A 25,744-nucleotide genomic window follows, 5' to 3' on the forward strand; every position below is an offset into this window, starting at 1 on the left:
AATCTACTGGCCACCAAGAACTGATTCTCTTTATTTGTTTGGAGAATTTGGAGTCACCTACAGAGGTAGTGATGGAGTGGTTAGAATGCACTATTGCAGGATAATTCAGATCATTGCCAGGAATTCGATTCTCACCGGCTCAAGGTTGACTCAGTCTTCCATCATTCTGAAGTCAGTAAAATGAGGACCCAGATTGTTGGGGCCAATATGCTGACTCTATAAACCGCTTAGAGAAGGCTATGAAACAGTATATAAGTCTAAGTGCTATTGCTATAAAAACGCCAAATGCAAACAGACTAAATCTCATCAGCAACAGAAATAAGGCTAAATCTCATAGCAGCAATTAAAATGTTCTTCATTCTCACAGATAAAAACAGATCCAGAGCATGCTTTGCTAAATGAGTGCATAACCTGATTTGGAAACTACAGCCTTCTGAACAACTCCTGGGCAGTTTCATCATGTACATTGAAGTCTCCTGACACAGCAGAACAATGAGACTTCAGCATTCTGATAAGAATATACTTGTGGCCTAGAAAATAGTACCACACATATAAATTTAATAATAAATAAATAAAAACCAAATATATGGAGTGACTGTGGAGAGAAAAAATTCATTTCTTAATTATCTCCTGTGATAATTGTGGATTAAATTGCAAATTATATGTACATAAAAGGTTTAAATAGCAATTCTGTGCAATTTTAAAACCAACATTTTTCATGAGCCAATAAGTGATAATATTTTGAATATATCATCCCCCGGTTTATTGTACACATGTTCCTAATACAACAAAAGTATTTTTATAGTTTACAGAAGTGACTTAAATCAAGTAAACCTTAACTTAGAAGATATTCAACCTAAATGCATAGCAAAACACTGAAAAATAATTTTATTCAACCATTTATTTCTGTTGTTGAGGATGACATATTTTTAACACGTAAAAGTGACCCGATGCCATGTTGCAAATTTCATCTTGGAGAAAAATATTACAATCAAATAATTGTATACTCCTTATGTTAAAAGAAAAAAGGGGAGAGGGAAGAGAGAGAAAGAAGTTTCCAAATGAATATGCCAAATTAATTAGAATGAGAATATTAGTGGGGGTTGTTCAATTAAACTGGAAAAGGAGGAGGACAACTTAAAGAGAGTTAGCAAAGGTAAAATAATGTTCATTTTTTAAAAAATGAGAACAATCCTTTGTATTCAACTTTGTACTCGTATATCATAATGTTCCAGTAAAAGCCCATTTTCCCTTGAGATAATAAAAGAATTGAATTTTTCCTTATCGGTCATCTATTTTTCTAGCTATAGCTATTACTCCCTCTCTGTGGTTGCTAGGCAACAAGAAATATTAATAGCTGCTTTTATTAGCTTAGCTTTAGCAGCAGAGTACCAGAATGAGAAAATGGAAAACATAAATGTGTTACATAAATCTTTCAACCTTTCAGGGTTTGTGTTAGTCTCTGTTTTCATAATGATTTATTGAAGTGATGGTTCATTTATGAGAAAAAGGAGTGTGAAATAAGAAAACGGAACATTACCCTGAAGGACTGTTTGAAAATAAATAATTATAGGAGGTGAAGAAAAGCTGTTTAAAACCATTTCTTTGAGTTTTATAAAATTTAAAAAGACATATTTCTTTCATTTATTGCCTCTGACAAAAACACTAGCAAAGGATTGCCAACTGGCCTCCAATTAATACAAAGAAAAGCAGCTTGGAATCTGATTGCATTATAAATATTCCTTTCTACTGATTTACATTTAGTTGTTTAAATAGGGAAATATTAATAAGCAGAATTTTAAACACCTTATAACAAAATCAGATTTTAAAAAATCCTACTGAAATAGAAAAGGTCCAATTCACAGAATTACAGAGAAAGCTCAGCACATTTAAAATTGTTCGCTTGTCCCTGTGTCAACAGTTTCTGCTGTTACATTTCACATGCTCAGTGATCAACATTTACCTCAGTTTGTTTTCATAAGGCTGCTAATTTGGAATTCAATTTGTTTTGCAGCTTGATTTGAGTAGCTCTACGATCTGCTTTATTGCAGCCGACACCAGCAACAGGCCTGGGGACTATTGCTATATTTACATGGTAATTTTTTCTCATGGCACTTTATAGTTGTTTTTAAACATTGTAATTCAGAAAAGCAACAACATTTTACTTTCTACAGGAAGATGGAAGCTTTTGTCTATACTGCTTGAATGTCCTTTCTGAGCCAGATTTTAAAGACAAAATGCGATAATAAAATAATACCATAAGCTAAATCCCAGGAGTCGCCACATAAAACTAAAATGAATGCAATCATTGTCTTTATTATTTATTATTTTTAAAGCAAATATATGTAGTAACTGCTATATAAATTGGGGAAATATTGTCAGCTCATAATTTTTTTACAAGTTACTAAAATAAAGATGGGAACAGGATAATACTGCAAACACTAGTTTACATTTAGAAGTCACATAAAAACGCTGTTCTAAATTTCATCCTAGTGACTGTGTCAGGGCATGTTTTAACAAGCAACAAACAATTATTATACAATTTGCATTAACTATGCACCAAAAGAATTGTCCAAAAGGCAATATTTCTACATAGGTGAAGTTGATACTATGTTACATACACATGACCTCAAATACAATGGTGTTTCAATCTATGCCACTGACTGGCTTATTGCAGGGCCTCCTTAACATATAATATGACATAACAGATAGAGTCAGTTTGGTCTAGTGGTTAAGGCACCAGTCTAGAAAGTGGGAAACCATGAGTTCAAGTCTTGCTTTAGCCAAGAAAGCCAGCTGTGTGAACTCACTCTCTCAGTCCAACTCAACTCAACTCAACTCAACTCAACTGGTTGTTGTTGTGGGGAAAGTAGGAGGAGGAAGATATGTTTGCCACCTTAAGTTATTTGTAAAAATAATAAAGGTGGGATATAAGTAAATAAAAATTAAACAAATAAATAAAATTCTCTTTTTCTTTATTAGCCTTCATGAAGGAATGTGGACCTCACCTTGATGAGGAATGAATGCATTATTAAGGGTAGAATTTCAGAAAAGACTTCTCAGTCCCTGCCTTGATTCTGTTTGGTAAAGATGGTGTAGACAGGCTTTCAAGATTCTGCAATTCTACTTTACAGCCATAAAGAGCATTTCTAGACTCCCTGTCATGCTCCTTTCTTGACCTTGCCTTCTTTGAAAGGCTACAGCCTGGGTTGGCTGATATGAATGACCATGAATAACCATGCCGAGGATTATTTACATAAAATGCAAAACTTTAGTAAAAGAAATAATTATTTCTTCATGTAACATGCCAAGCTAAAACCAATAAAGGCTAATAGTCTGGAACATCTAAATATTAGTCATCCAACTGTAATATATTGAACAAAAGTCAATCATCTGTAACACCCCCCACATCCAAGTAAACTAGACAGGATACAGGACTAGGTGAGCTAATTCCACTTTATTATAAGGCTACATTAACAGAATGCTGTAAGTCTGAAGATACAATTTCCTGCCACTACTTTTAATTGCCTGATCAATTATGTTTTTTCCTCCAAACATTAAGCCAGTGGGAGGGAAGCATTCCTTGTCTGATCATTTTCTAGGCAGCATCTCTTCCCCTCATTCCTCAATGTCATTCTCACATACCATTGCATCATGGCTCTGTTTTTAAGTTGAGATTTAGGGTATTTTAAACATTAGAAAGAATAATGAGTCAAAAGTTAAAAACACATTCATAGAAAATAATCCAAAGGAATGATTCCTATTTTTGTGAATTCAGATTGAACCTTTTAGATTCAGAGTAGCCTTTCCAGTGAATCAGATGTTCCAACCACTTTTTCCTGCATCTTGAAACAAGAGTATATTCCACCGTTATTTTCCCTATCCACCAGTAAAGGGAGGAAAAGGAAAGAATTGTTAGCAATACCTAATGGAAGGATGAATGAATCTTCACAGAAGCAGGCAACTACAAATAAAAGACCATTGGATTAATTTGCTGGATAACTGGGAAGAAATAAATACAATTTGACTCCAGTTTTCTAAATAGACTGGTAAAATTTGGTTGAAAGCTATACCAAAATCCATTACAAACTTGCTTGTGTGTGCCCTGTGGCCATCTTGTATACAACTTATAACTTTGACAAATCTAGATGTTCCTTTGAGATTGCTGAGCAGCTTGTCTTTCATGTAGAAGGCATAAAGAACAGCAGATGCCAGAGTTCGGGAGAGCAAGATGTTGAATAGTAGCCATAGATTGTTTGAAAAAGACATATGCCTATCAATGAATTGTTACATGCAAATTCTGCAAGAAACAAGAGTATAGATACCCGAAGTACTGTCCTAATAAATTGATAAATACCTCATATTAATTAATAAATTGATTACTATAAAAACCATCATGTAATCCTGTTGAGGGGGAAGATCAAAAATGAAATCCATTGCAACAGAATCCCAGAGTCCCATTGGTGAAAGGAGGAGCCAAAGTAAACCATCTGGCCTACCAGAAACAATATTGGCTCAGTGACAAACATGATAAGATGAAACTTAATTGTTGACATCTGCTGTTACTCTTGACCACTAAAGCTCTCTGAATATTCAGCTTGCAAAATTTGAAACATTTCCCCATGGTCCTGCAATTCTATTGCAATATATATTTCATTAAAGGAAAGGGAACATATACATGAACATTATAAAGCAATTATCTATCATGCATAAAGAAAGGCAAAGAATCACTCTAGAGGACATCCATCTGAGACCTGAGATGAATTCTTTTATTATTGAAATCTAACAATCTAGCAAATCTACTGCCTATTTCCCTGCACTCCAACCTTTCTGGAGGCTCTAATTCTGGGGCAGAGATAAAGTTGATTAGTTTAAAATTTTTGGTAGGTAGGGATGAGTGAGGAAAAAACATATGCAGGTTCACATGGTTGCTCTCTCTAAGAAATATCTCCATTGTTGAGATCATGCAACCAATTCTATTAAAAATGTCATAGCTCCTTTCATCTGGAAAAATCAATCTGGATTAAAAAGAGGTGGAGATCCCCACCTCCAGAACCTAGAGGAGAATGGCTTCTAATACCATGTCTGATATCTGTGTAAAATAAAGAGAGAAAAGATGTCAGGATGCCTGAATAGCGGCTGAAAAGAAAAGGGATTTTTTTTCAAGTCCTGCAGTGCTGTTTGTTGTTGAACTTGCATCCCATTTTAGAAACTGAAAATGTAGTTTTGTATGCTCTGCAAAATTAGAGATGAACTTTCGGGAAAAATTTGCAAAGCTCAGAGAATGCTAAACATTCATGTTATATGTTGTACTTTGGTATTTCTTGTATTTCTGCACGATCCATTTCTATGCCTTCTATGTATATCTAGTAACCCCAATAATCTAATTAAGGAAAGTCAAATGCACATTTTCCAGCTTAACAAAAATTATTCTGTTTGCAGAGTCCCTAACATTTCCCAGCTCTAGTACACTAGATATCAATGGAATTCAGCATGTTCCCCATAGCTGTTTCTAACAAAGAAGCATAGGTATTATAAATGCCATGTAATAGAACATCATGTGCAGCAGGGCCATGAAGGCTAATCTTAAAAATAAACTTGAGTGGGCCCAGAATAATTCCTCTGTTGTTGTAGTTACATTCAATATCAGCAAGGCCTCAAGAAGAGAAAAGAAACACAATAACATCTGTGGCTGCATCTCAACTGGCGAATTTCCTCCTCACTTTGTTCCTTCATAATGAGAACCTAGTATATGCAGAGTATTTATAGAACCAACGTTATTTTTTTAACCAATACAGAAGGATGTGGTCAAAGGATTGGCTGCACTCCCTTTAATGAAGAGAACATTAACTTTCTTCATCTCACAGTCACTGGGAATGAAAGGTTGCACAGGTGTAGAGAAGTAACTAAAAAGTAGGATATAAATTCTTTAGTTCTCTGGAAATTTTAGAAATTAACAAAACATTCACTTCCATCAAACATTCTTGCTGTACATCTCCATTCACTTATCTGGGTTTATACAAAACTAAGTCATTGGGACACAAATTGTAAAAATAATGTCTGATAGCTTGAACAAATGAGATATTTTGAACAAAATCTGACACGTTCATTCATGCATAATTCCTTTTCCATACTACTGTAATTTTTTTCCACATTGAATATGATTTTCACTTTTAAGTCATGACGCTCCAGAGCTTACTTCAGAATCCTCTGAGTGCCTAACTTATTACACTTGGATTAATTTTGGTAAGTTTCAAAGACTCCAAATGTGTGAACATTTTGATTAAACCAAAGTTTATTTAGCTATGTGTTCTTGAATAAATCACAATTGGCTGAGCCTAATGCCATGTTTTAAAAAAGGAACACACTAAGCCTCAAATATGAATCACATCATGCTAAACCAAACCAAACCAAACCAAGCACATTATGAATCAGCAAAGAACTCAGCAACTGGTAGCTTGCTAGATTATGCAAGTATTCACCACTAATGGCTTTGTTGGCTTAGACTTCATATTTCAAAATTACATTCCATGGTTTAACACTTGCACTTGTATCAGAAGTGCCAAGGCGCTTTTAGATTGAAAGGATTAGCTGGTGATATCACTGTTGACTAGGGGACATCCAGTTGGGGGCTCTTTTCATGTCCGTAGCAGGAGCTGGAGAAGGACGGAGCTCAGTCCTGCCCCACGGCAGCATTTGGGTCTCAAAAGTGAGCTTACTAACTCTATCCCAGCATCCAAACCACACAAGGCACCATGCTCCTTTTAATACTTAATGAAAGAAAACCATGATTTAGATCTAATTCCCTGAGAAAAGGGCAGAAAATGAAAATGATTGTCTTATTTATTTTTACATGTGTTTTAGCAAGTTCTAGAAATTTAGTGTGCCATTCTGAGGAGTGATTAATTTTAAATTTCAGAAAAAACAGTTTCCTTACAGTTTCCACTTCTGGATTGTCATCTGATCATAAAGTACATTTTCTCAATTTAAATTTCAGAAAAAACAGTTTCCTTACAGTTTCCACTTCTGGATTGTCATCTGATCATAAAGTACATTTTCTCAATTCACACCAAACCACAAATTTAACTTAAACATGCATTTTGTTATTATCTTATTCTGCATTTCCTATCTTTGTTTATGTGCAGCTCCATTTTAAAATAATGTGTTTTTTTACTTATTCTGTTTTAGACAATCAGAAATTTCTTGATATTTATTTCTGTGTTCCCATTATTCAGAAAATTAGTTACTGTTTCCCTGGATTTTAATAATATCATTATACTATCAGAATTTAGTTCTATTATCATGTATTTCAATTTGCTTTCAGTTTCTAGTTTTAGTGAATCTACATGAAAAGCTCAGAAGCATACTATATATTTAGAAATCAAAAGTAATAAACTAAAAATTCATCACTAAAAATTGACAATCAAAACTGAGATTAAAACCAATTTTTTACATATGGTATTTTTTTATTTATTAAATTTCTACACTCACCTAAGTGACTTTTGGCAGTTTACAACAGCATATGCTAACATAAACAACAGCACATGTGTTCATGGAGTTATAAACTTAATTTCTTACAACAGTTACCATAGCCTATAGTTACTTCTGTGCAGTTCAGTGAACTTCAGTTGAAGGCAAAATAATGCCTTTAGCAACACAGCTTGTAGTAGAGGAATCAATGGGTATATTCCAACTTTTACTAGTGTATCATTTATTCATTTATTTGTTCCCAAGAATTTCTATATTTAAGTCAGCTAGTGTGTTTAAGTTTCTGTCTATAAAAGTGGAACAATAATTTTATCTTCTTACATAAGAGTTATTGTGAGAATTATTTACTCATTAGTGTGCAATGTTCTGAAGGTAGGATAAGAGACAAAAATGTGCAAAATAATTTGAATATAATGGAATGTCAACACACTAGGACAACTTTCCTTACCAGATACTTTTCAGGTATTTTAAGTTTATTTATTTATCTATCTACCCATTTGTCTATTTATTAGTTAAGGGCACAAAACTCAAGCAATAAGACTCTGGGCAGCATACAACAGTAAACACAAAAATAAATCAATGTTAAAATATACAGAATATATAAATACAAAATACAAAAATAGTGACCAAGCATCATAACACAACATTCAACTGGATATTGTTCTAATGCATGTGCTGAGGGCAATCCCTCAGTTAATCTGGTCTTATGCTATGTAGGCTTTTAAAGCTGACAACACAAAATAGTGGTATTTCATAGGCATAATGAAATGGGCTACTGAAAATTCCAGATGAGCTTCAAGATATTTGTATGTTTGCTTAATGTTTATGCCACCTGATTCCTAGCACCTCATATAGAACATATTCCTGTGGGCCAATGGGAAATAACTAAGGCATAAGTGCCTATGAGCAGGGACCTTTGGTCCAGGAATAAATGCAACTAGTACACAAGGCACAGTTGTACAGAGACCTTATAGCTGTCACTTGCTCTTCAACCAGGAACTGTGAGTCCAGGAGAATCACCATATTTTACATGAAGTCTGAAAGATGGAAAGCCTCCAATTCCCAGATCTGGAGATCTGAAAATCTCTTACCAATGAAGTTTTGGCAGAGTTAAGCCATAATCTGTTCTTGCTATCCAGATCCTTAGAGCCCCTAGACCAAGGGTCCCCAAACTTGGGTACTTTAAGACTTCAACTCCACAAGTCTTAAAGTGGCCAAGTTTGGAGACCTCTGCTCTAGACACTGGGAAAGAAGCTTGACTCTTTCACCTGGGCAGTCAGGAGCAGAGGTATTTAACTGGATGTAATCTGCAAATTGATCATACCTTGCCCTATTTAGACAAAACAAATTACCATCCCCAGCAGCTTCATGTGGATTTGGAAAAGCAGAAAGGTGGAGTACTCCTGAGGCATCCCATAAAGCAGGGCTCAACTGTTCTCCTCCCACCAACACCAATTGGAAACAGCCTCAGAGAAAAAATACCTCAGAATAGTATCCCCCCACCCCAACCTCAGACAATCCAGAATGATATCATAGTAGATGGGAATAGTCTGAATCCTGTCTGGGATGATAATACACTTTCATCAGAGTCTTCTGAAGCTAGAGACTGACCACCTTCTCCAACCTTCCTTAAAAATGGAAGATTAAGGATTGGGTGAAAATGTCCAGATTAACTGGTTCCTTGAGGAAGAGTAGAGTATACCACTGCCTCTCTCTGAACTGGAAGAACCACCACCACCACCACCCCTTTCAGTGGGACATAGGAAATAGTGAAGAACAGCTGGCGTGATGGAATACAGGCCAGGAAGTGTGATGGGGCATGGGGGGATCTGAACTGGGGTTTCCCATGTATTTGGCTGTTCATGAGGGGAGATTCCTTTGCACTGTGCAGGGCAACTGTAGAGGGCAACTGCTACTGTGTGGAAACTTCTCAGGCATTTGGCCCTTTGTGTATGTGGGAAAGTGTTTCATGTGCATTTTATGCTTGGCCTCCCAAAGCTCCTGCCCAACTAAGGCATCCCCATGTTTTTTACTTGGAACTCCCTCTGCTTAACCACCCACATGATGGCTTAATGACTGCAAGGATAATTGCCGGGATTGCAGTCATTGAGTAAAGCGGCCACGTGATGTATTGCTTAGTGACAGCTTTGCTCAACAACCAAGATTCCACCACAGGCACCCCCGACATGAGTGATGTTGAACTGGCCACACCCACTTTGGCCCACCCTGGCCCCAGAGATCAACACAACCCTGAAGGATCCCCTCAATGAAATCGAGTTTGACACCCCTGCTTTAGAGTACATTCCAAGACTTTTAGTGATTCCTGCTTTCTTGCCTTGCCTACTTTGAAAGACTGAGAGCTGTTGACCAGTACATGGTACAGGGTTCAGGTTTCTTAAAAGATATGCCAATTTACCAATCGTGTATCACACAACTGTGTTAGGTGCTGGTGTTAACCTTTAAAATTCTAAATGATTTAGATTCTGGTTCTCTATCTCTCCCGTTATAAATTTGATCTGTTGTTTAGATCAGTGACAATGATCCTTTTAAATATGTTTCCACTACCAGATGCTCTAGTATTGGTATGCAAGAATGAGTCTTCTCCAAAATAACTCCCAGTCCATGCAGAAAAAGATATTTGGCACTCTTCCTGTATTTAAAAACATGCTAAATGTTTCAACAATCTTTTAATTATTATTTTAATAACTGAGTTTGATTTTTATTTTAATTGTGTTAATTGTGTAGTAATCTTTGTTGTTGTTTGATACTTTATTTTTAATTGTTGTAAACTGCCTTGAATAAAACAAATAGAAAGAGTATATAAATAAATAAAATACATATTGTATTAATGCTTCTTGGAGAATTTCTATATACATTACTGGGAGATATGTTGCCTAGCCTACATATGGTGCAAATACTGGGAACGAATGGCTGATTTACTGTGACATGACATTTAATCAGGGATGGAAATGTTAATGGTTTGGAAAAAGATATTTGACAGAAAGGGAGAAAAATTATTTTGGCCTTAAAATAGAAAGACAATTTTCTTCCTTAACACCCTCTTTGCAGTCGAAAACCTTAGGGATATGTCAACACTCCAGATGCACCATTTAAAATAAAATACTCTTCACTGACAATCAGCTGGGAAACTTGGACTTCCCCAGATTTCTTTTCGATTTTCATTTTCATTATAAGGGGGAAACAAATCTTAATATCCCTATGCTATGCTTATAGCACACTAAGCCCTCTTCTTATCTTCTTGCAGCTCAGTCCTGATTTATTGTCATGATACTGCATTTATAAAACAGACCCATAAACTACAGAACATTTCCCAAGGACTATTCCAAAATAAATTATTTCATATGTGTGTAAAATGCTTAATAAATCCCATTCTCCTCATTTCTTTGGATATTTTAGAAACTGATTTATATGTGCAATATCTTTTCTCAAAAATGAGACAATCAATGTAGAACAAAATTATCATGTTATGAAAATAGGGGTCAGGCATTGGGTCTTTGCTTTAAATTAAACTGAGAGGGAAATATCTTTCATGTGAAATTGACTCTTTTGTCTCAGAAATGAATGGTTTAATCAACTCGGCTGAAGAGGAGCATAAAGTAATGTTTGATTTCACACAAAGGTATCTGTTGAGTGGGAGAAGGCCATGACAGAGTAAGTATCAGTGGAATCCCTTCAATTAGACATAAAAAATTGAATCTCTGAAAATGCAGGGGACTTTAGTGAAGGGGTAGGACATGTTTCTCCTGGTTTATAATCTATTTTTATTGCTAATTTTTGTAAGCAATTTCTCTCTTTCTTTTTACAGAATACCCTGAATACTACCCTTCCTCAAAAATTGTTTTTAATAGATGAAGCATTTTTCCAAGATATAATCTGTAAATATTTTATACATGTATGTATGCATGTATCTATGTGTATTTGTATATTTATAATTTGATTGTTATAAATTTGGTGAACTCCTACCATTTATTCTTAAAGATAAGTTAGACTGAGAGATAAAATCTCCCAATACCAGTCAGTAAAGCCAAAGTTTCCCACACCGTATTATACTATATTGATCAGCGTATGCCAAAAAGGGAAACATTCATTTCATTTGATTATAAGATAATTTAGAATTATTTCATGCAGGGCTATTTTATTATTCTATTTCTCCCCATTTCTACACTATTATTTTATTATAATTAATTTGCTTTCTTCTTTTATTATTAGTCACCAAATATTAGGGAAGTGGAATTTAAATGTTTTAAATAAAAAATTATGAATCCAAGTTACCTATTTTCTCTGAAGCCATAATCATTAAGTTTTCTCATACACTAAACCTGTAATTTCCATATTGCTTATTAAGCCACAACTGAAATTGATATAACATGTTTTTTTTCTTATCTTAGCTCTGGACAAGCTCTTTAAAAAATTCTGTTCCAGACCCATCTTTTTCTTAAATTTAACAAATTATTCCTATGCTGCTACTTTATGCAAAAGAATAGCATCTAATTCAAAGGTTTCATATTACAGTAATTCAAACTTTTTATTTTAGACTAATTTGAATATACAATAGGACTTGAGTTTGTTTTTTTAGCATTTCAAACATTTGCCAATTTACCCTGATTTTATTTTGCCAGCAGAGAGAACTTTCTGACCATTGGTACAGTGAAGGGACTGGGGAGGAAAAATGTAGAGTTCCGATCAGTTCTAAAGGCTTGTGTTACTTCTGTTTTATCAATGTTCTTTTTATTACTTTTAGGCTATTATGCTGAGGTACTTCATTCTTAGACAACAACCCTAGACTGAGAAGTGAAAAAAATGTATCTACCAACTAGCACTGAACTAACATGGTAGAATTTAGTCCATAACTAAATTCATAAAAGGTTTTATTTGTATGCATGTTGTTATTATGTCAGCAAAACAATATACAAGATGACAGATTAACAAAAATATCTGGGATAGCAAAACAGAAATACTTAGTTACTTAATGGTGGTTCTTAAAATAAACTATGGGCTCTGCACAGAACTAAGAATCTTCATTTATCATAGTCAAGGACATCTTGAATTTTAAAAGGTATCAAATCCAAAACAGCTTTTTATCTCAGGAATAAGTAGAAATGGATGTCCTCTCTTCTAAATTGTATTCCATTATATTTGGAATAATCATATAGAAAGGTAGAGGTATGCAAAATGAGGTATAATAATAGAAAAAAATATTACTCACGGTAGGCAGCTGACTAGACAGGAGGTGCCCATCTTGGCTCAACATATTAGATACCATGATAGCAGGAAGATCCATATTCTGGTAGGAATATGCTGGTATCAGGCTATTTGGGGGGAGACTGTGGCACAGTGAATGATATCCAGTTTCATGATCCACCAAGTGAAGGAGGGATGGATCAGGGAGATTAGGAGGAGTAATAGGAGGGATTTCATAATCTTCATTATTTTCATTCTGACCATTGTATGTCTAAAATAAAAACACAACAAAAGATAGTTTGACAACTTCTCATGTTTTTTTAAAAAACCCCATACTTTTTCTCTAAAACCTATTTAGTACAGGCAGTCCTTGACTTAGAACCACAGTCAAACTCAAAATTTCTATTGCTAAACAAGACAATTGTTTAAGTGCGTTTTGCCCCATTTTATGATCTTTCTTGCCACAGTTCTCAAGTGACTCACTGCACTTGGTAAGTTAGTATCATGGTGATTAAGTGAATTTGGCTTTTTCATTGACTTTGCTTGTCAGAAGGTCGCAAAAGGTGATCACATGACCCTGGGACATTGCAACTGTCATAAGTACATGCTAGTTGCTAAGAGTCCAAATTTTGTTCATATCACCATGGAGATGTTGCAACATCATAAGTGTGAAAAATTGTCATAAATTATTGTTTTCAGTGCTGTTGTAACTTTGAACATTCACTAAATATATATTTGTAAATCAAGGACTAGCTGTAATGGACAAAATTTATATACATTTTTCCATTCAATACTGTTTTAAATAATGAGGAATCTCTGTTCCTTCAATGCAGTGACTACTTATTTGAGATATATTTATAATAATATGAAGGACCATATTTGAGTGAGTTAAAATAGTCTGTTGGCTGTTACTTGTTTTAATTAAATATTAGTATATACAATAACGTATGTATTGTAACTATTTAATACAATAATTTATTTACTAAATAATACCATAATTTAAGCCATCAAGTCCATCTTTATGAGAAGTAACTATTGATGGAGAATGTATGACTTTAAATAATGGTATATTTTAAGACTCCTTGTTCTTTGATTCTGTCACATAAGCTACTGAGGTCTGGAAAAGTTTGAGCAAGAATTCCAAATAGCCAACCATAGATAACCAAAGAGTTGTAGCATATTTTAGTTGCTCAGAGAATGATCGAAATGTGGCAGTTCTTGATGCTCTGAAAATCAGCAGAATACTTTCGAGCTGAAGAAAGATTTAATTCTGAAATATTTAGTTTAAGTTGCATTGGTCTTTTATAACCCAAACTAGCTTCTTATGGTCTTTTAAATGAATACTTCATTATTATGGATTACAATAAGGCCAGATATGTGGACAGAGAATAAAAGATATGATGGATAGGAACATGTAGAATGACAAAACCTGGATCCACTAGGACTAGGTATATAAAGACAGAGGAGGACTAGAGCAACCTGCAGAGAGAAGAATTACATCAGATTCGCTTCAGAAAATATTTCAGCAACTATCCAATAACCTAGCTGAATAATTTGGACAGCTTTTGAAAAAAGAGACTGGGTAGACATGTAAGACATTGTAAAGATGAAAGAGAGGTTGAAAGAAATTATGGATGGAAGATGGAAAGCTCAGTAGAATAGGTGTCTGGGGATATAAAACAAATTAATGACAATGTGGGAACCCTCAGAGAGTAAGAAGTACCGTAAATTATAGACTAAGAGTTGGAAAGAGAACTAGAAGATCTGGGTCTATTTGAATTAAGAGAAAAAGAATTTTGATTGAGATTTAGATCAATCACAGAGGATTCTAGTGAAGATATTAAAGAAAAGATTACTAAAGCTGTAGTATTTTTTAAATTGGGATTGGAAGAAACAGAAGCAGAAATATACAAAATAAATATAAAGTTTCCAAGACTAAGAAATATTCCAACGTTTTGGTGCAATTTGTCAGGAAGAAGACAAGGGATCACATTTTGCAGCAGCTTTTTAACAGAAGACTGAAGATTAATAATAGATTAATAATACTTGTTTTTGTTTTGTTTGGAATTATTTGATTAGATTTTTTTCATGAGAGAAAAGAGGTGTTTTTTTTTCCTTTGATGGGAAACTAAAGCAGAAAAAGATTCCATTTCTATGGGACAAATTGGAAGGTATATTTTTTACATTTAAACAGCAGAGGTTTCAATTGAATTCAATCCAAAAGGCAAGAGAATTTCTAGAAAAGCAATACCTAATTGCGGCATCAGAAGAGATTATACAAAAATTCTAACCGGAAACTGAAATGGATGATATTGAACTAGGTGTTATATATATTGATTTTTAGAAAATTTTTGATTTAATTATGGCTTACAAATACTTAACATGAAATATAAATGGAGCAAATGCTCCTCAAAAGGGAAGAAATCGTTATTTGAAAAAAATTACAATGTAATTTGCTCACAAAAGACACATTAGAAAAAAAGGACATAAGGTATTTGATTTATTTAAAAAATTGGGTGAATAATGTATTTCAACAGGAAGACAAAAAAGGAAACGGAGTTGTTTTGTATACAAATCCCCAAGTACAACCAGAACTTGTACTGATTGATGAGCATGGCAGATGTTGGGCTGCAATGGGATTAAGACTTTGATGATGGAAAATTATCCCTTAAATAAAAACATGATTTGGATTTCAAAGAACATGGCTACTGAAGTTTCTCAAGTAGAGATATTACCAAAGACAATTTTCGATCATAATATTTTAAGTTTGGGTTATTAAAAAATTAGTTCTTTTTGATGGGGACAGAAAGATGCAATGGTGGAAAATTGTAAATTGAAATTTAAACATTTTTTAAAAATAATGTAGGTAAAGGTATTGACTTAAAATGATTTGGGATGAAAATAAAGTTTTTATTAGAGGTTATTTTATATGACAACATAATAATGAATTAAAAAAGAAGAAAAAACACAAGCTATTTTAAATGAGAAAAAAATAAATTTCAACATTTCAACAAATTTCAATATTCCAGAAGATAAGTATGTTTTAACAGATTAAACTTTTACAACATCATGTTAACAGTAAAATAAAAATAAAAATGAACTACGTAAGGTCAAAATTTTGAATTTGCAAATAAACCAGAGAAATGCCTAGCATATAATTGATTTCAACTGATATTGAAATTACAAGAGGGAGATACTGTATTAATGGACAATACAGTAGAAGAAAAGCTGATTAATCATGGTGAAGTCAATGTGGAAACAGTTGGATCAATGCATCAGTTTATGACTCTGTACTAGTACTGGAGCTCTATGTAAATTTTCAACCTAAAACTTGATGGCTTGGTTCTCAAAACAATCATTTCATTTTGACAACAAATGTAATTGAAGAAGTGCTAATGTTTCCCCCTTTGAAATCTCAAAGCAGATTAAATTTAATTGGTTTGCCTTAAAATCTCAAATTGAATCATGCCCATTTCTCGCAGTCCTGGTACTTAATATCTTTGATTTAAGATAGTTGGGAGTTAATTTCCTTAATCCACTAAAATGAATAAAACTACATGGAATATGTCTGATTAGATATATGCATTTAGTTTTCAACTGGTATCTACAAATCTGTAAGATAATAATCAGCTCTTGAAAATTATTAAATTAAAACAGTGAAATGGTTTTGGGTTTTGCTATTATTTCCTTGTTCTGATCCTATTCTTGCAATCATAATTATATAGCACTACCAAATATACAGTAAGGAGAAGCATAGATCATTGAGCACTACAATCACCAAAAATAAATGTAACAATAATAGTGGTGGAAATCAACAAGATTAGTGCTAATCTATAATCATAGTGGGGGAATATAAATTGAGGCACAAAATCAGGCAACTTGGACAAATATATCAGTGCCCTGACAGGATAGAAGAAGTGATTGATCAGCATCACATTCTCTACCAAGGTAGTTCTTTAAAAAGGGACAAATGAAAGTCTTTCAATATTCCCTGTAATAAAAGTAACAAAGGAATATGTGGTTTATGAATTCCACAGAAATGTGTCCATATTTGCATATACATTGCTGAAGGGGGATGCTTTGTAATTCCCCTATAGGACTGTGGGCGAGTGATGGATCCCCTCTGGCCAAGGTGAATGCCCAATAACAGTTTAGAGTTATAATAGAAGTGAGATAGGATGATGACACATGCCAATCTGAAAACAATTTTGAAACTATGGGGTTGAATACTAGGTTTGGAGTGGCTTGTAAATCAATATTCCAGATAAGTTCTTTATTATGGTTCTTGGCATTTTCAAACTCTAATAAACAGAACCTTTCCAGAAAAGATTAGAGTCTGGGGATAACTTTTATTAGCCAGGTTGAATTAAAATGGTGTCTGAAAATCACCGGAGCCAGGGAAAAAAATAACAATTTTAACTGGAAATTAATGAGATAGTACCAGGCATTGGCACCCATGGAAACTAAACGTGTCTCTAAGTGTAAGGCAGTGTTCTTGATGCACCTTGGTTAGCTTCCAAGGCTTAAAAGTGCAAATCTCAACAACATGAAGAAGCTTAGAAATAACCTTAGCAAGGAAGACCTTGAGAGCTGCAGGAATAAAATGTGCCCCTTTGAATGGAAGAAATCTGTAGATGGTTGAGGAGCTATGTTGGCCCTGATAAATGTGAAGTCCAAGATAAGGAGGCCTGGAATTGTACTCCAAGATGTTTATAAGTATTCACTTGGTCTATTGGGGTTCCGTTAATTAGATATTTATCCATCTTATGAATACATAGTGCAAAACAACAACACTGTATAGTCTTTTGAAGATTTGTTGCAATTTGTTGTTTAGGCAAAAGAAAGTCTATGACCTCAATGCCTGTTTCATTCTCATTGGTAAAGACAGACAAACTTGCTATGTTGTCTGCATATAGCAAAGCTAGAGTTGCACAATCTACAGCCATGGAGAGTGACAATCAGAAGACCTCAGAGCTTGAATTATTGAATTAATTTACATATTGAAAAATAAGAGTACTAGAATATATTCTTGCCTTACCGCTCCAGAAAAATAACCTCCAGGAAATATATTAAGTAAGGTCTTGGAATAAAGAGTCAAGTTAAGAAGGAACAATATTTTAGCCACTGAGGATGCTATTAGTTTTTCCCATATCCAGTTCCTTGGAATCAAATCAAAAGATGATTTGAAATCCACAAAGGTTGCAAAAAGGAATCCTTTGGGCTATTTTTTTTTTCAGTTAAATAGTCTAAATCCCATCTGCTCATCAGAAAGATATTTTCACTTTAGGCCTGATCCAATAATTTTAAATAAAGGTATTTTATAGATTGCCTAAGTATGAAGCAAGCTACTAAGTTTGTAATTTAAATGACAAATTTAATGTGTAATTTAAGTCCATTAAGTCCATTTCCTCTATCCTTATAGACTATGGCCCCATTCCCTTCAGACAGAAAATGTGTTTAGCTGGTAATATAAGTAAAATAAGGCAGGCAACACTGGCCCACCAATCTTTATTTTCCTCTAGTAATCTGGAGGGAACAAAATCACCTCTAGTTTTTCTGTGTTTTAAGTGCTACCTTGATAGACTGGCTGGAAATCATTCTTGGTTCAAAATGCTTATTGACTGGTGTTTGCTGCTGCAATATGTATATATTACACCTATCTTATCGGCCCTGATAATACATTTCAGAGTATAATTCAAAGTGCTAGCCTTGCATGATAAAGCTCTCTATGGCTTTGTGCCAAAGTATGTTTTGGATAACCTATTCCATCCCTAGTCAACCCATCTGAATATTTACGTAACTAAAGCTACTAGTGGTGTCCCAGATCCATGAAGGGGATAAGACCAGAAAGTACCATTTTTCCAACTCAACTGACTTGAATCTAGATTGCCCATCTTGGCAATGTTATGAGTTTTCATACTCTGGATTTTTATTTATTAATGTACTTTATCTTTTGTTTTATTAGAGAACTGAGAATACTATGGATAGCTAAGAAAACAAATATATAAACACAGAATTTTCACTTGAAGCACAAATGTCCAGGCCCAAATTTTCATATTTTGGACCCATTAGGAAAAATCTAGCTCTCTGGGAAAGTTTACAATGCAGAGAAAGGTGGAAGGAAAGAGAAGAAGAGGATAAACAGCAGCAAGGTGGATAGAAAAAGAGAGAGAGCACTAAGAATGTACATGTCTATACAGCTGTGTTTCTCCAATGTTGTCTTCAGCTTCTAGCATGTTACTGATGTGTGAATACACCCTATGATGTAAAAAAAAATGCTGCATATCATTGTTTTATATAGAGAGCATGGAATATGGATGAGAAAAATGCAAGCTAGAGAACAGGAAGTAAATAACTGTCTAGGAGAGAAAGAATTTTAATTATTTTTGAAAAGTACTGATATTTCAAAATATTATTTTGTTAAAGATAATTCCCATTAACCTGGCTTCCACCACAGTATCCACAATGCAATCAAGTGCCACATAAATATAATGCTATCTAAAACTACATACACAATATATTTAAGATGTCAATTCAAATAAACAAAATAGACCTAGGAGATATAGTCATCAATATAGAGGGCAATATATTTTTACTTAAAATGCTGAATACCAGCAATTGGCAAATTTCAAGCCAGACTAAGTTTTTTCAATGTATAGATCTACTCTGCATAAGATATGTCTGACAAAAAACACAGTTCTGCCTGTCACTTGCAATGGGCTACAATAAAACAATTCTGTTTGGCTGTTATCACTGTGCTGCACAATGCCACTAACACAGATTGAGGCAAGCAAGAGTTACCTTGGGAATCATCTCCCCTTAGATTCTGACAAACACATATATAACTTATATTATGTATTCTGGAGGAGCATTTTGAGCAGCCCCCAAAGATGATACATAAGCTGTAAAGTAGTGCTAATTCATTCATTAACTAAATTTCCAGGTGGCACAGATTGTATATATTTTATTAACTGACCCAGTATAATTCAATTTCTTTGAATGTGATTAAAATTTCTTTCACTGTCTGTAAAACTCACCACCATTAATTATATAAATCATTTCAACATGGCTGTTTATTTTATCATTATATTTTTTCTATCAAATTTTATTTTATAATATTTTGGTGTTTTTTTTTAAAAAAAAACTGGTAAGATGTTTAACCTTCATGCTTTTCTAAATGGAATGCTGGTCACTGAAGATAATAACGAATTGACTGATTGAAGGAATGGTGAAGAGAGATGCATACTAATAACACCTATAGAAAATCTGGTGCACAGAAAGATTTGCATGCATGATGTCACTACTCAGATTCCATATGGGTAACCACAGGATACAAGAGGCCCTCTACCACTCTCCTGGCCACCTGCCAGAGTATGTGGAGCCCTAACTTTTTGCTATCATCCAACTGATCGGCTGTCTGCTAGGTAGTGAAAATCATATCTGCCATTTTCCCACTGCTAATACTTCAGAAACAACAATTTTGGTAATGATTTTTGAGGAGAGGACATTTTTCTTCTTTTCTCTTCTCTCCCAGCAATTTTTTTAAAGAAGGATCATTATTTCTCTGCCAACATAGCAGAGAAACAGCAAATTTCCTTCATAATGGCCAAGAAGAAAGGAGTGTCTATCATCTCTTTTAAAGTTCCTGAGTGTGTTTGTAAGTGTATAGATAGAAAGAGACAAAAATGGCTGTAGTGAATGGATTATGGGATGTATGTTTATATTGTGTAGCTTTTTCCAGCTGCTAGGACCCAAAAAAGTTTCAAAAATCCAAAATAGTACCAATGTCACTTAGAGCGATATTACAAGGTTTCTATTAACACTTTTTATATGTGACTTGGAAACGTATCATACATATATTGTTTTGCTTAATTAATATTAAGTCCACTTTTGCCAATATGATCCTCCCCACACATTAAGTTTGCTTACAAAGGCCTGACTTATAGATTTACCTTTAAGAAGGTATAATTATCTGCAGATCCTTTTCACTGGGACTCCTAAAAGATATACACTGAATTCTCTTCAGGGTTTTATTGATGTACTTCAATCTGCTTTTTACTGATACAATTAGTTGATAATTTAATGAAGTATCTTTTTTTCTTCTAATGGTAGTATATGTTTCAGCCAGCTTTAAAACAATAACAAAAAACAATAAAATGCTGTGCAGAGTCTACCATTAGTATAAAGTCATAATAACAAACCACAAATGCAATAGTTCCACTTGAAAACCTCATTAAAAGTTCATCTGCAAAAGCCTTTCTGAAAATATTGCTTTTAATCCTCTCTACATGGCTGCATGAGCCTTTAATCTAAGCCTTTATTTTGTTCAAATCTCTCCTGTTATACCAGCTTCAAAAGCTTTTCTGCATACTGCATATTACAGAATGTAAAAATCAGCAGGAATAAAGACAAACTGTTAGAGCCTGATCCAAGAATGCAAACCTTAAAATCTTTACTATACATGTTCTAGAGCTGCAATTCCCAATGTGACTTTCAAGAACAGCAATATATCACTGGCACCTACTTAGTATCTACCAGGATTCTTGTACCACATGATTATTTTTCCATGTCTAAATATATTGATTTGCTGCAGAGAGAACCATATTAGCCTCCATATTATCATGGAAAATGTTTAAAAGGAAAGATGCAACCTAGCACTTGGTTTGGAAGCATGCCAACTTCCTCCCAAAAAAGGGGAGAGAGGTATTTTTACCCCCATTTTGCTTCCATTTTCCACCCCAGTTGTGTGGGGTTTCCCTTACTTGGCTCAACTCTTGATCGCTGAACAAAACAGAAAACAGTTAGATGTGAAATATAAGTTTTATACATGCAAAAAAAAAAACCTTTTAGTAAACAATATGAAAAGCATCTGGGAATGTAATTCAACACAGCTGGAGTTGGGACAGACTAACAGTAGATATTCTAGTAGTAGGAAAACCACAAGTGCAAAACCACACTCATTATTATTCCCTTTAAGATGCAATAAAGGACAAGTGTCATATATGAAGGGAAGAAAGTGGATAATAGCATGTTTTTCTACCTTTTGTAATACTAGAATTTAGGATTCTTCCAGGAAATTCAAAGGGGGTGGGATTTAGGATAGATAAAAAGAAATGCTTCTTCATACAACACATTAACAAACTCTGTAATTCATATAATAATAATAACAGAGTTCAGCACAGGCTGATTTGGGTTTGAAAATGAGACTTGACAAATTAATGGGGAATAATCTTATAAAGGTCTACCAGTGATGCTAATTCTGTATTATTTTCATAATGGATAATTTATGATTCTCAGGCGGGGTGGGTTTCTATCGGTTCTGTCCACCTCTGAAGAACCGGTAGCTCTGAAGAGCAGCAGACATAGAACTGGTTCTATGTCTGCTGATGTTTTTGCCTGCCCACCCACCCGGGCTCTTACCTGATCTTTATTTCCTGATTTTTTAACTTCAGCTGCCGAATGAGGCACAGTTGCAGTTAGAAAAGCAAGAAAAGAGGGCTGTTTCAAAGGCTGCTTCTCTGCAGGCAGCTGCTGATGACAATTTACAGGTGTGTAGCTCACAGCCTGCAGGGAAGCTCATAAATCCCAAACCGGTAGTTAACCCTGTCATATCCCACCCCTGTTCTCAGGGCTAGTACAGAGAGTCCGTGGCTTATGACCACAACTGGATCCAAATTTTTTGTTGTTAAGCAAGATAGTTCTTAAGTGAGTCATCCCCAATGTTATGACAATTTTTGCAATGGATGTTAACCAAATCACTGCAGTTGTTAAGTGGATCATGAGGTCTTTAAGCAAATCCAGCTGGGAAGATCATAAATGACGCTCACATGACTTTGGGAGGCTGCAATCATAAATACATGCTGGTTGCCAAGCACCCAAATCTTCATCACGTGACCTTAGGGATGTTGCAACAGTCGTAAGTGTGTGAACCAGTCATAGTTCATTTCTTTCAGTACTGTTGTAACTTTGAATGGTCGCTAAATGAATGGTTGTAAGTTGAGGACTACCTGTAACTCAATGTTGTGGTTAGCCGGCAGCAGGTGCAGATGGCTGAGGAGAGTGAGGATTCTGATGAGGGGCCAGGACCATCAGAGAGTGGACTGCTGCCTTCAGAGATTGGGGGGGCTGGCAGCAGTGATGAGGAGGTTTCCGAGGAGCCTGTGCCAAGTGCACGTGCACGAAGGATTACTCGGAGGATAGAACAATTACAGCAGCACAGGCGACTCAGGAGTAAGGCTGCAAGGTAATGGCCCCTTCCTCAAAAGGATAAAAGCCAGGTTTGAAAAATCGTTCTTTGCAGAAAGCAAAGAAGCTGTGAAGTTCAACTTGTGGACATCTTAGTTCGTATTTGGAGAATCTTGTAAATTAATTCTTATCTCTGGGTTTTTGGCAGCATTGACAAACACCTTGGCAAGGCTCTTTCTTGTCGGAGCTAATTAGTGGAAAGCAGCCTTTTATCTGTAAAGGAACAGAATTCGTTATTAAACCTTAAAAGATGGGGGCTGCTGCCTTTGTCTGTGTTTGCTCTTTGGGAACCCAGTTGGGTCAGAACACTGAATGACAAAATGCTACTATCCTTGCGTCCTGCCTGGGAGCTTCCCAGAGAGGCCTCTGGAAAACTACTGGTCTCCAATGTTCTTATGTACTTCCTGTGGAAGGAAGCAGAGCAAATGGATGAGACGCCATTCAGAACTATAACATCCACATTTAAAACTTCTAGACCAAAGATGGGCAATCTGCATTCCGGAGCAACATGTGGGAATTGCAAAATTACTCCTTCCATGCCATTGTAAAGCTTTGTGACTCCTATCCTCTTTTGCATCTGAATACTTTAATTCCAAATTAATGTAATCTTGCACAAATCTGGCTATTCATGTCATCTCTTGCTCAATAACAATAAAAACAAATCCCTTTTTATGCCTCAATACTCCTCACGTGTAAAATGGATAGTAAATGAAAAATCCTTTCAATTCTATAGATGAACAGTTCCATCAAGACAGACATTGTGTGCAATTGTTAATCACAAAGAACATTACTTGGGCAGGCAGGAATTCAAGAAAAATGCTCTCCTTAGAAACCTGACAAATATCAAGTGACCCCAATTCTCTGTCATGTCATGTTCACTGTGATTATCTGCTGGGATCCTGGAAGCTTCAGACAAACATTGATTCAAAGAATGTTATTCACAGTTAGAAGGATGGAGATTTTCATCATTATTGGAGGTAAATATTTGCCCTGTCAAATAACATTCAGAACAAATATAAGTTTAAGAGAGAAAGCAGTAGAGAAATTGTTTCTGGTGAACTGCAAGGAAAACTGACCAAGTAATATAAATTCATCTGTCAGTGTAAAATGGAACAGGGTGGATATAACATCCCATTCTGTCTTCTCCTGGAGGTAATTACTGGCCACACAACTTTTGCTGCATAACACCACAGTCATTCTTTCAAAAATTATATTTTCTATGTGTCATACCATTAATAATAAGGGAGTTAATTAGGTCTTGTGGTTAAGGCACCAGGCTAAAAAAAATGGGAGAACATCAATTCTGATCCTACCTTAGCCATGAAAGTCAGCTGGGAATGCCCAACCAATTGTGATGCATTCAATGAACCCTAGTTAAATCAATCATGGTGTTGGCTTTGAACGCCATATTCCACGTTGCCACATAGCCTGAGAAAGTGGGGGGGGTTTGATTTCAATTAAGTAGCTCTAAGTAGACAAAATAAAATTCTTCTGTTAGTTCAAATTCATTTAGTATGGTGCAGGATAAAATAAGGATCTTACTTTTGGATGGATCATGATTAGGCCATGTGGTGTGATGACGACCAAAGGGGGGATCGATTTGTAGTTTGGAAATCTGTGGAAAGCCCAAAAACTTTTAGATTTGGGATTCCACAGATGTGCTAGGTGCTATTCTAACAAAGGTACTTTTGAGATATGTTTGTCTCGGAGTTGTGGAATGGAGGTTTGTTGCAACACTGACACATGGCTTAATGAAATATGAATTCTAGGTCACAGACTGATAGTGATTCTTCAATGTTTAGGCAGCATTTTTTTTCAGCCACATCTTAAAATCACAGGTATTGAATTGGGTATAATTTATATAAAGGGATGTACTTTGAACTTTGTACTTTCCTCCACAAAATTGGAAAGATTCACAAGGGCTATAGAATGCATGCTCTAGTTCACTACAGGAATCCACATAACATTTATTTGGTTTTACTTTGCCAAATTTATGTATCTTTTGATGTTATACTGCCCATATCTAAACATTCCTACAACTAATCAACCACCACTTGATATAATTTGCATTATTTATTTCAGGACTTTGGAATTTTTTATTCTAAATACAATTACACCGTGCTGGATAATATTTTGTCTAACTTCTCAAGGTTCCCTGCTTTGAGGAGTCTAATGTTCTAGTCTACATACAGACGATTACACTGATTCAAATGCATGTATTTTTGCGGGGTCTCCCTTAATTCTGTGGCAGCTGGTGAAGTTGCTGATGAACAAGAAAAGTCAACAACAGTAGCATAGTATTGTTTTTCCACTAAGAGTGTTTAGCTGGGAAGTAAATATTCTCATTTGTTGTAAAGGACTGCAGGAGCTTATTGTTTCAGTAAGTGCAAAAGAGGCAATTTTGGCAAAATCATTTTTTTTCTCAATCCTGTATGTGTATTTCCTTCACAATTTGGTTACATAGCCTCATAGAAATAAAAACTCTTGCCTTTCAATTCTGGGAATTATAAAGCAGTTATTTCCAGAATCATTCAAAGTGACTTTCACTGGAATGTTCATTGGGAATTTGAACTGAATAACTGGGATATGCAAGGTATAGCAAAAGATAGTAAATTGTAGGCTTTTAAACTGTTTCCCAATTTCCTTTCCTGGTCTTTCCCCCATCCCCTTTTTCCCCAGAGCTGAAATCCTGTCAAATATATCGGTAGTAGATAGCATAGGACTATAATTTCTTATTATGTGTACAGCAATTTTATGAATTCAGTGGGGAATGAAATGCAATTTTGTCAGACTTGTCTGTGTTCATAAT

The 25,744-nt window shown here is 34.9% G+C and overlaps 1 protein-coding gene across 4 annotated transcripts in view; it reads right to left on the bottom strand.

Annotated features, from left to right (window-relative positions):
- Window positions 1-25,744, bottom strand: part of TOX2 (TOX high mobility group box family member 2) — a 268,693-nt gene that overhangs the window by 98,746 nt on the left and 144,203 nt on the right. For all 4 annotated transcript variants that reach the window (XM_087959454.1, XM_026684000.2, XM_026684002.2 and 1 more), the window contains one exon: window positions 12,716-12,961. In XM_087959454.1, coding sequence (XP_087815580.1) covers window positions 12,716-12,961 — 246 coding nt within the window. The remainder of the gene's footprint in view (window positions 1-12,715; window positions 12,962-25,744) is intronic.

Source organism: Notechis scutatus, chromosome 3 (genome assembly GCF_049901735.1).
Source record: "Notechis scutatus isolate UNSWTSFEM ecotype Mainland chromosome 3, rNotScu1.2, whole genome shotgun sequence".
NCBI classification, from domain to species: Eukaryota; Metazoa; Chordata; class Lepidosauria; order Squamata; family Elapidae; genus Notechis; species Notechis scutatus.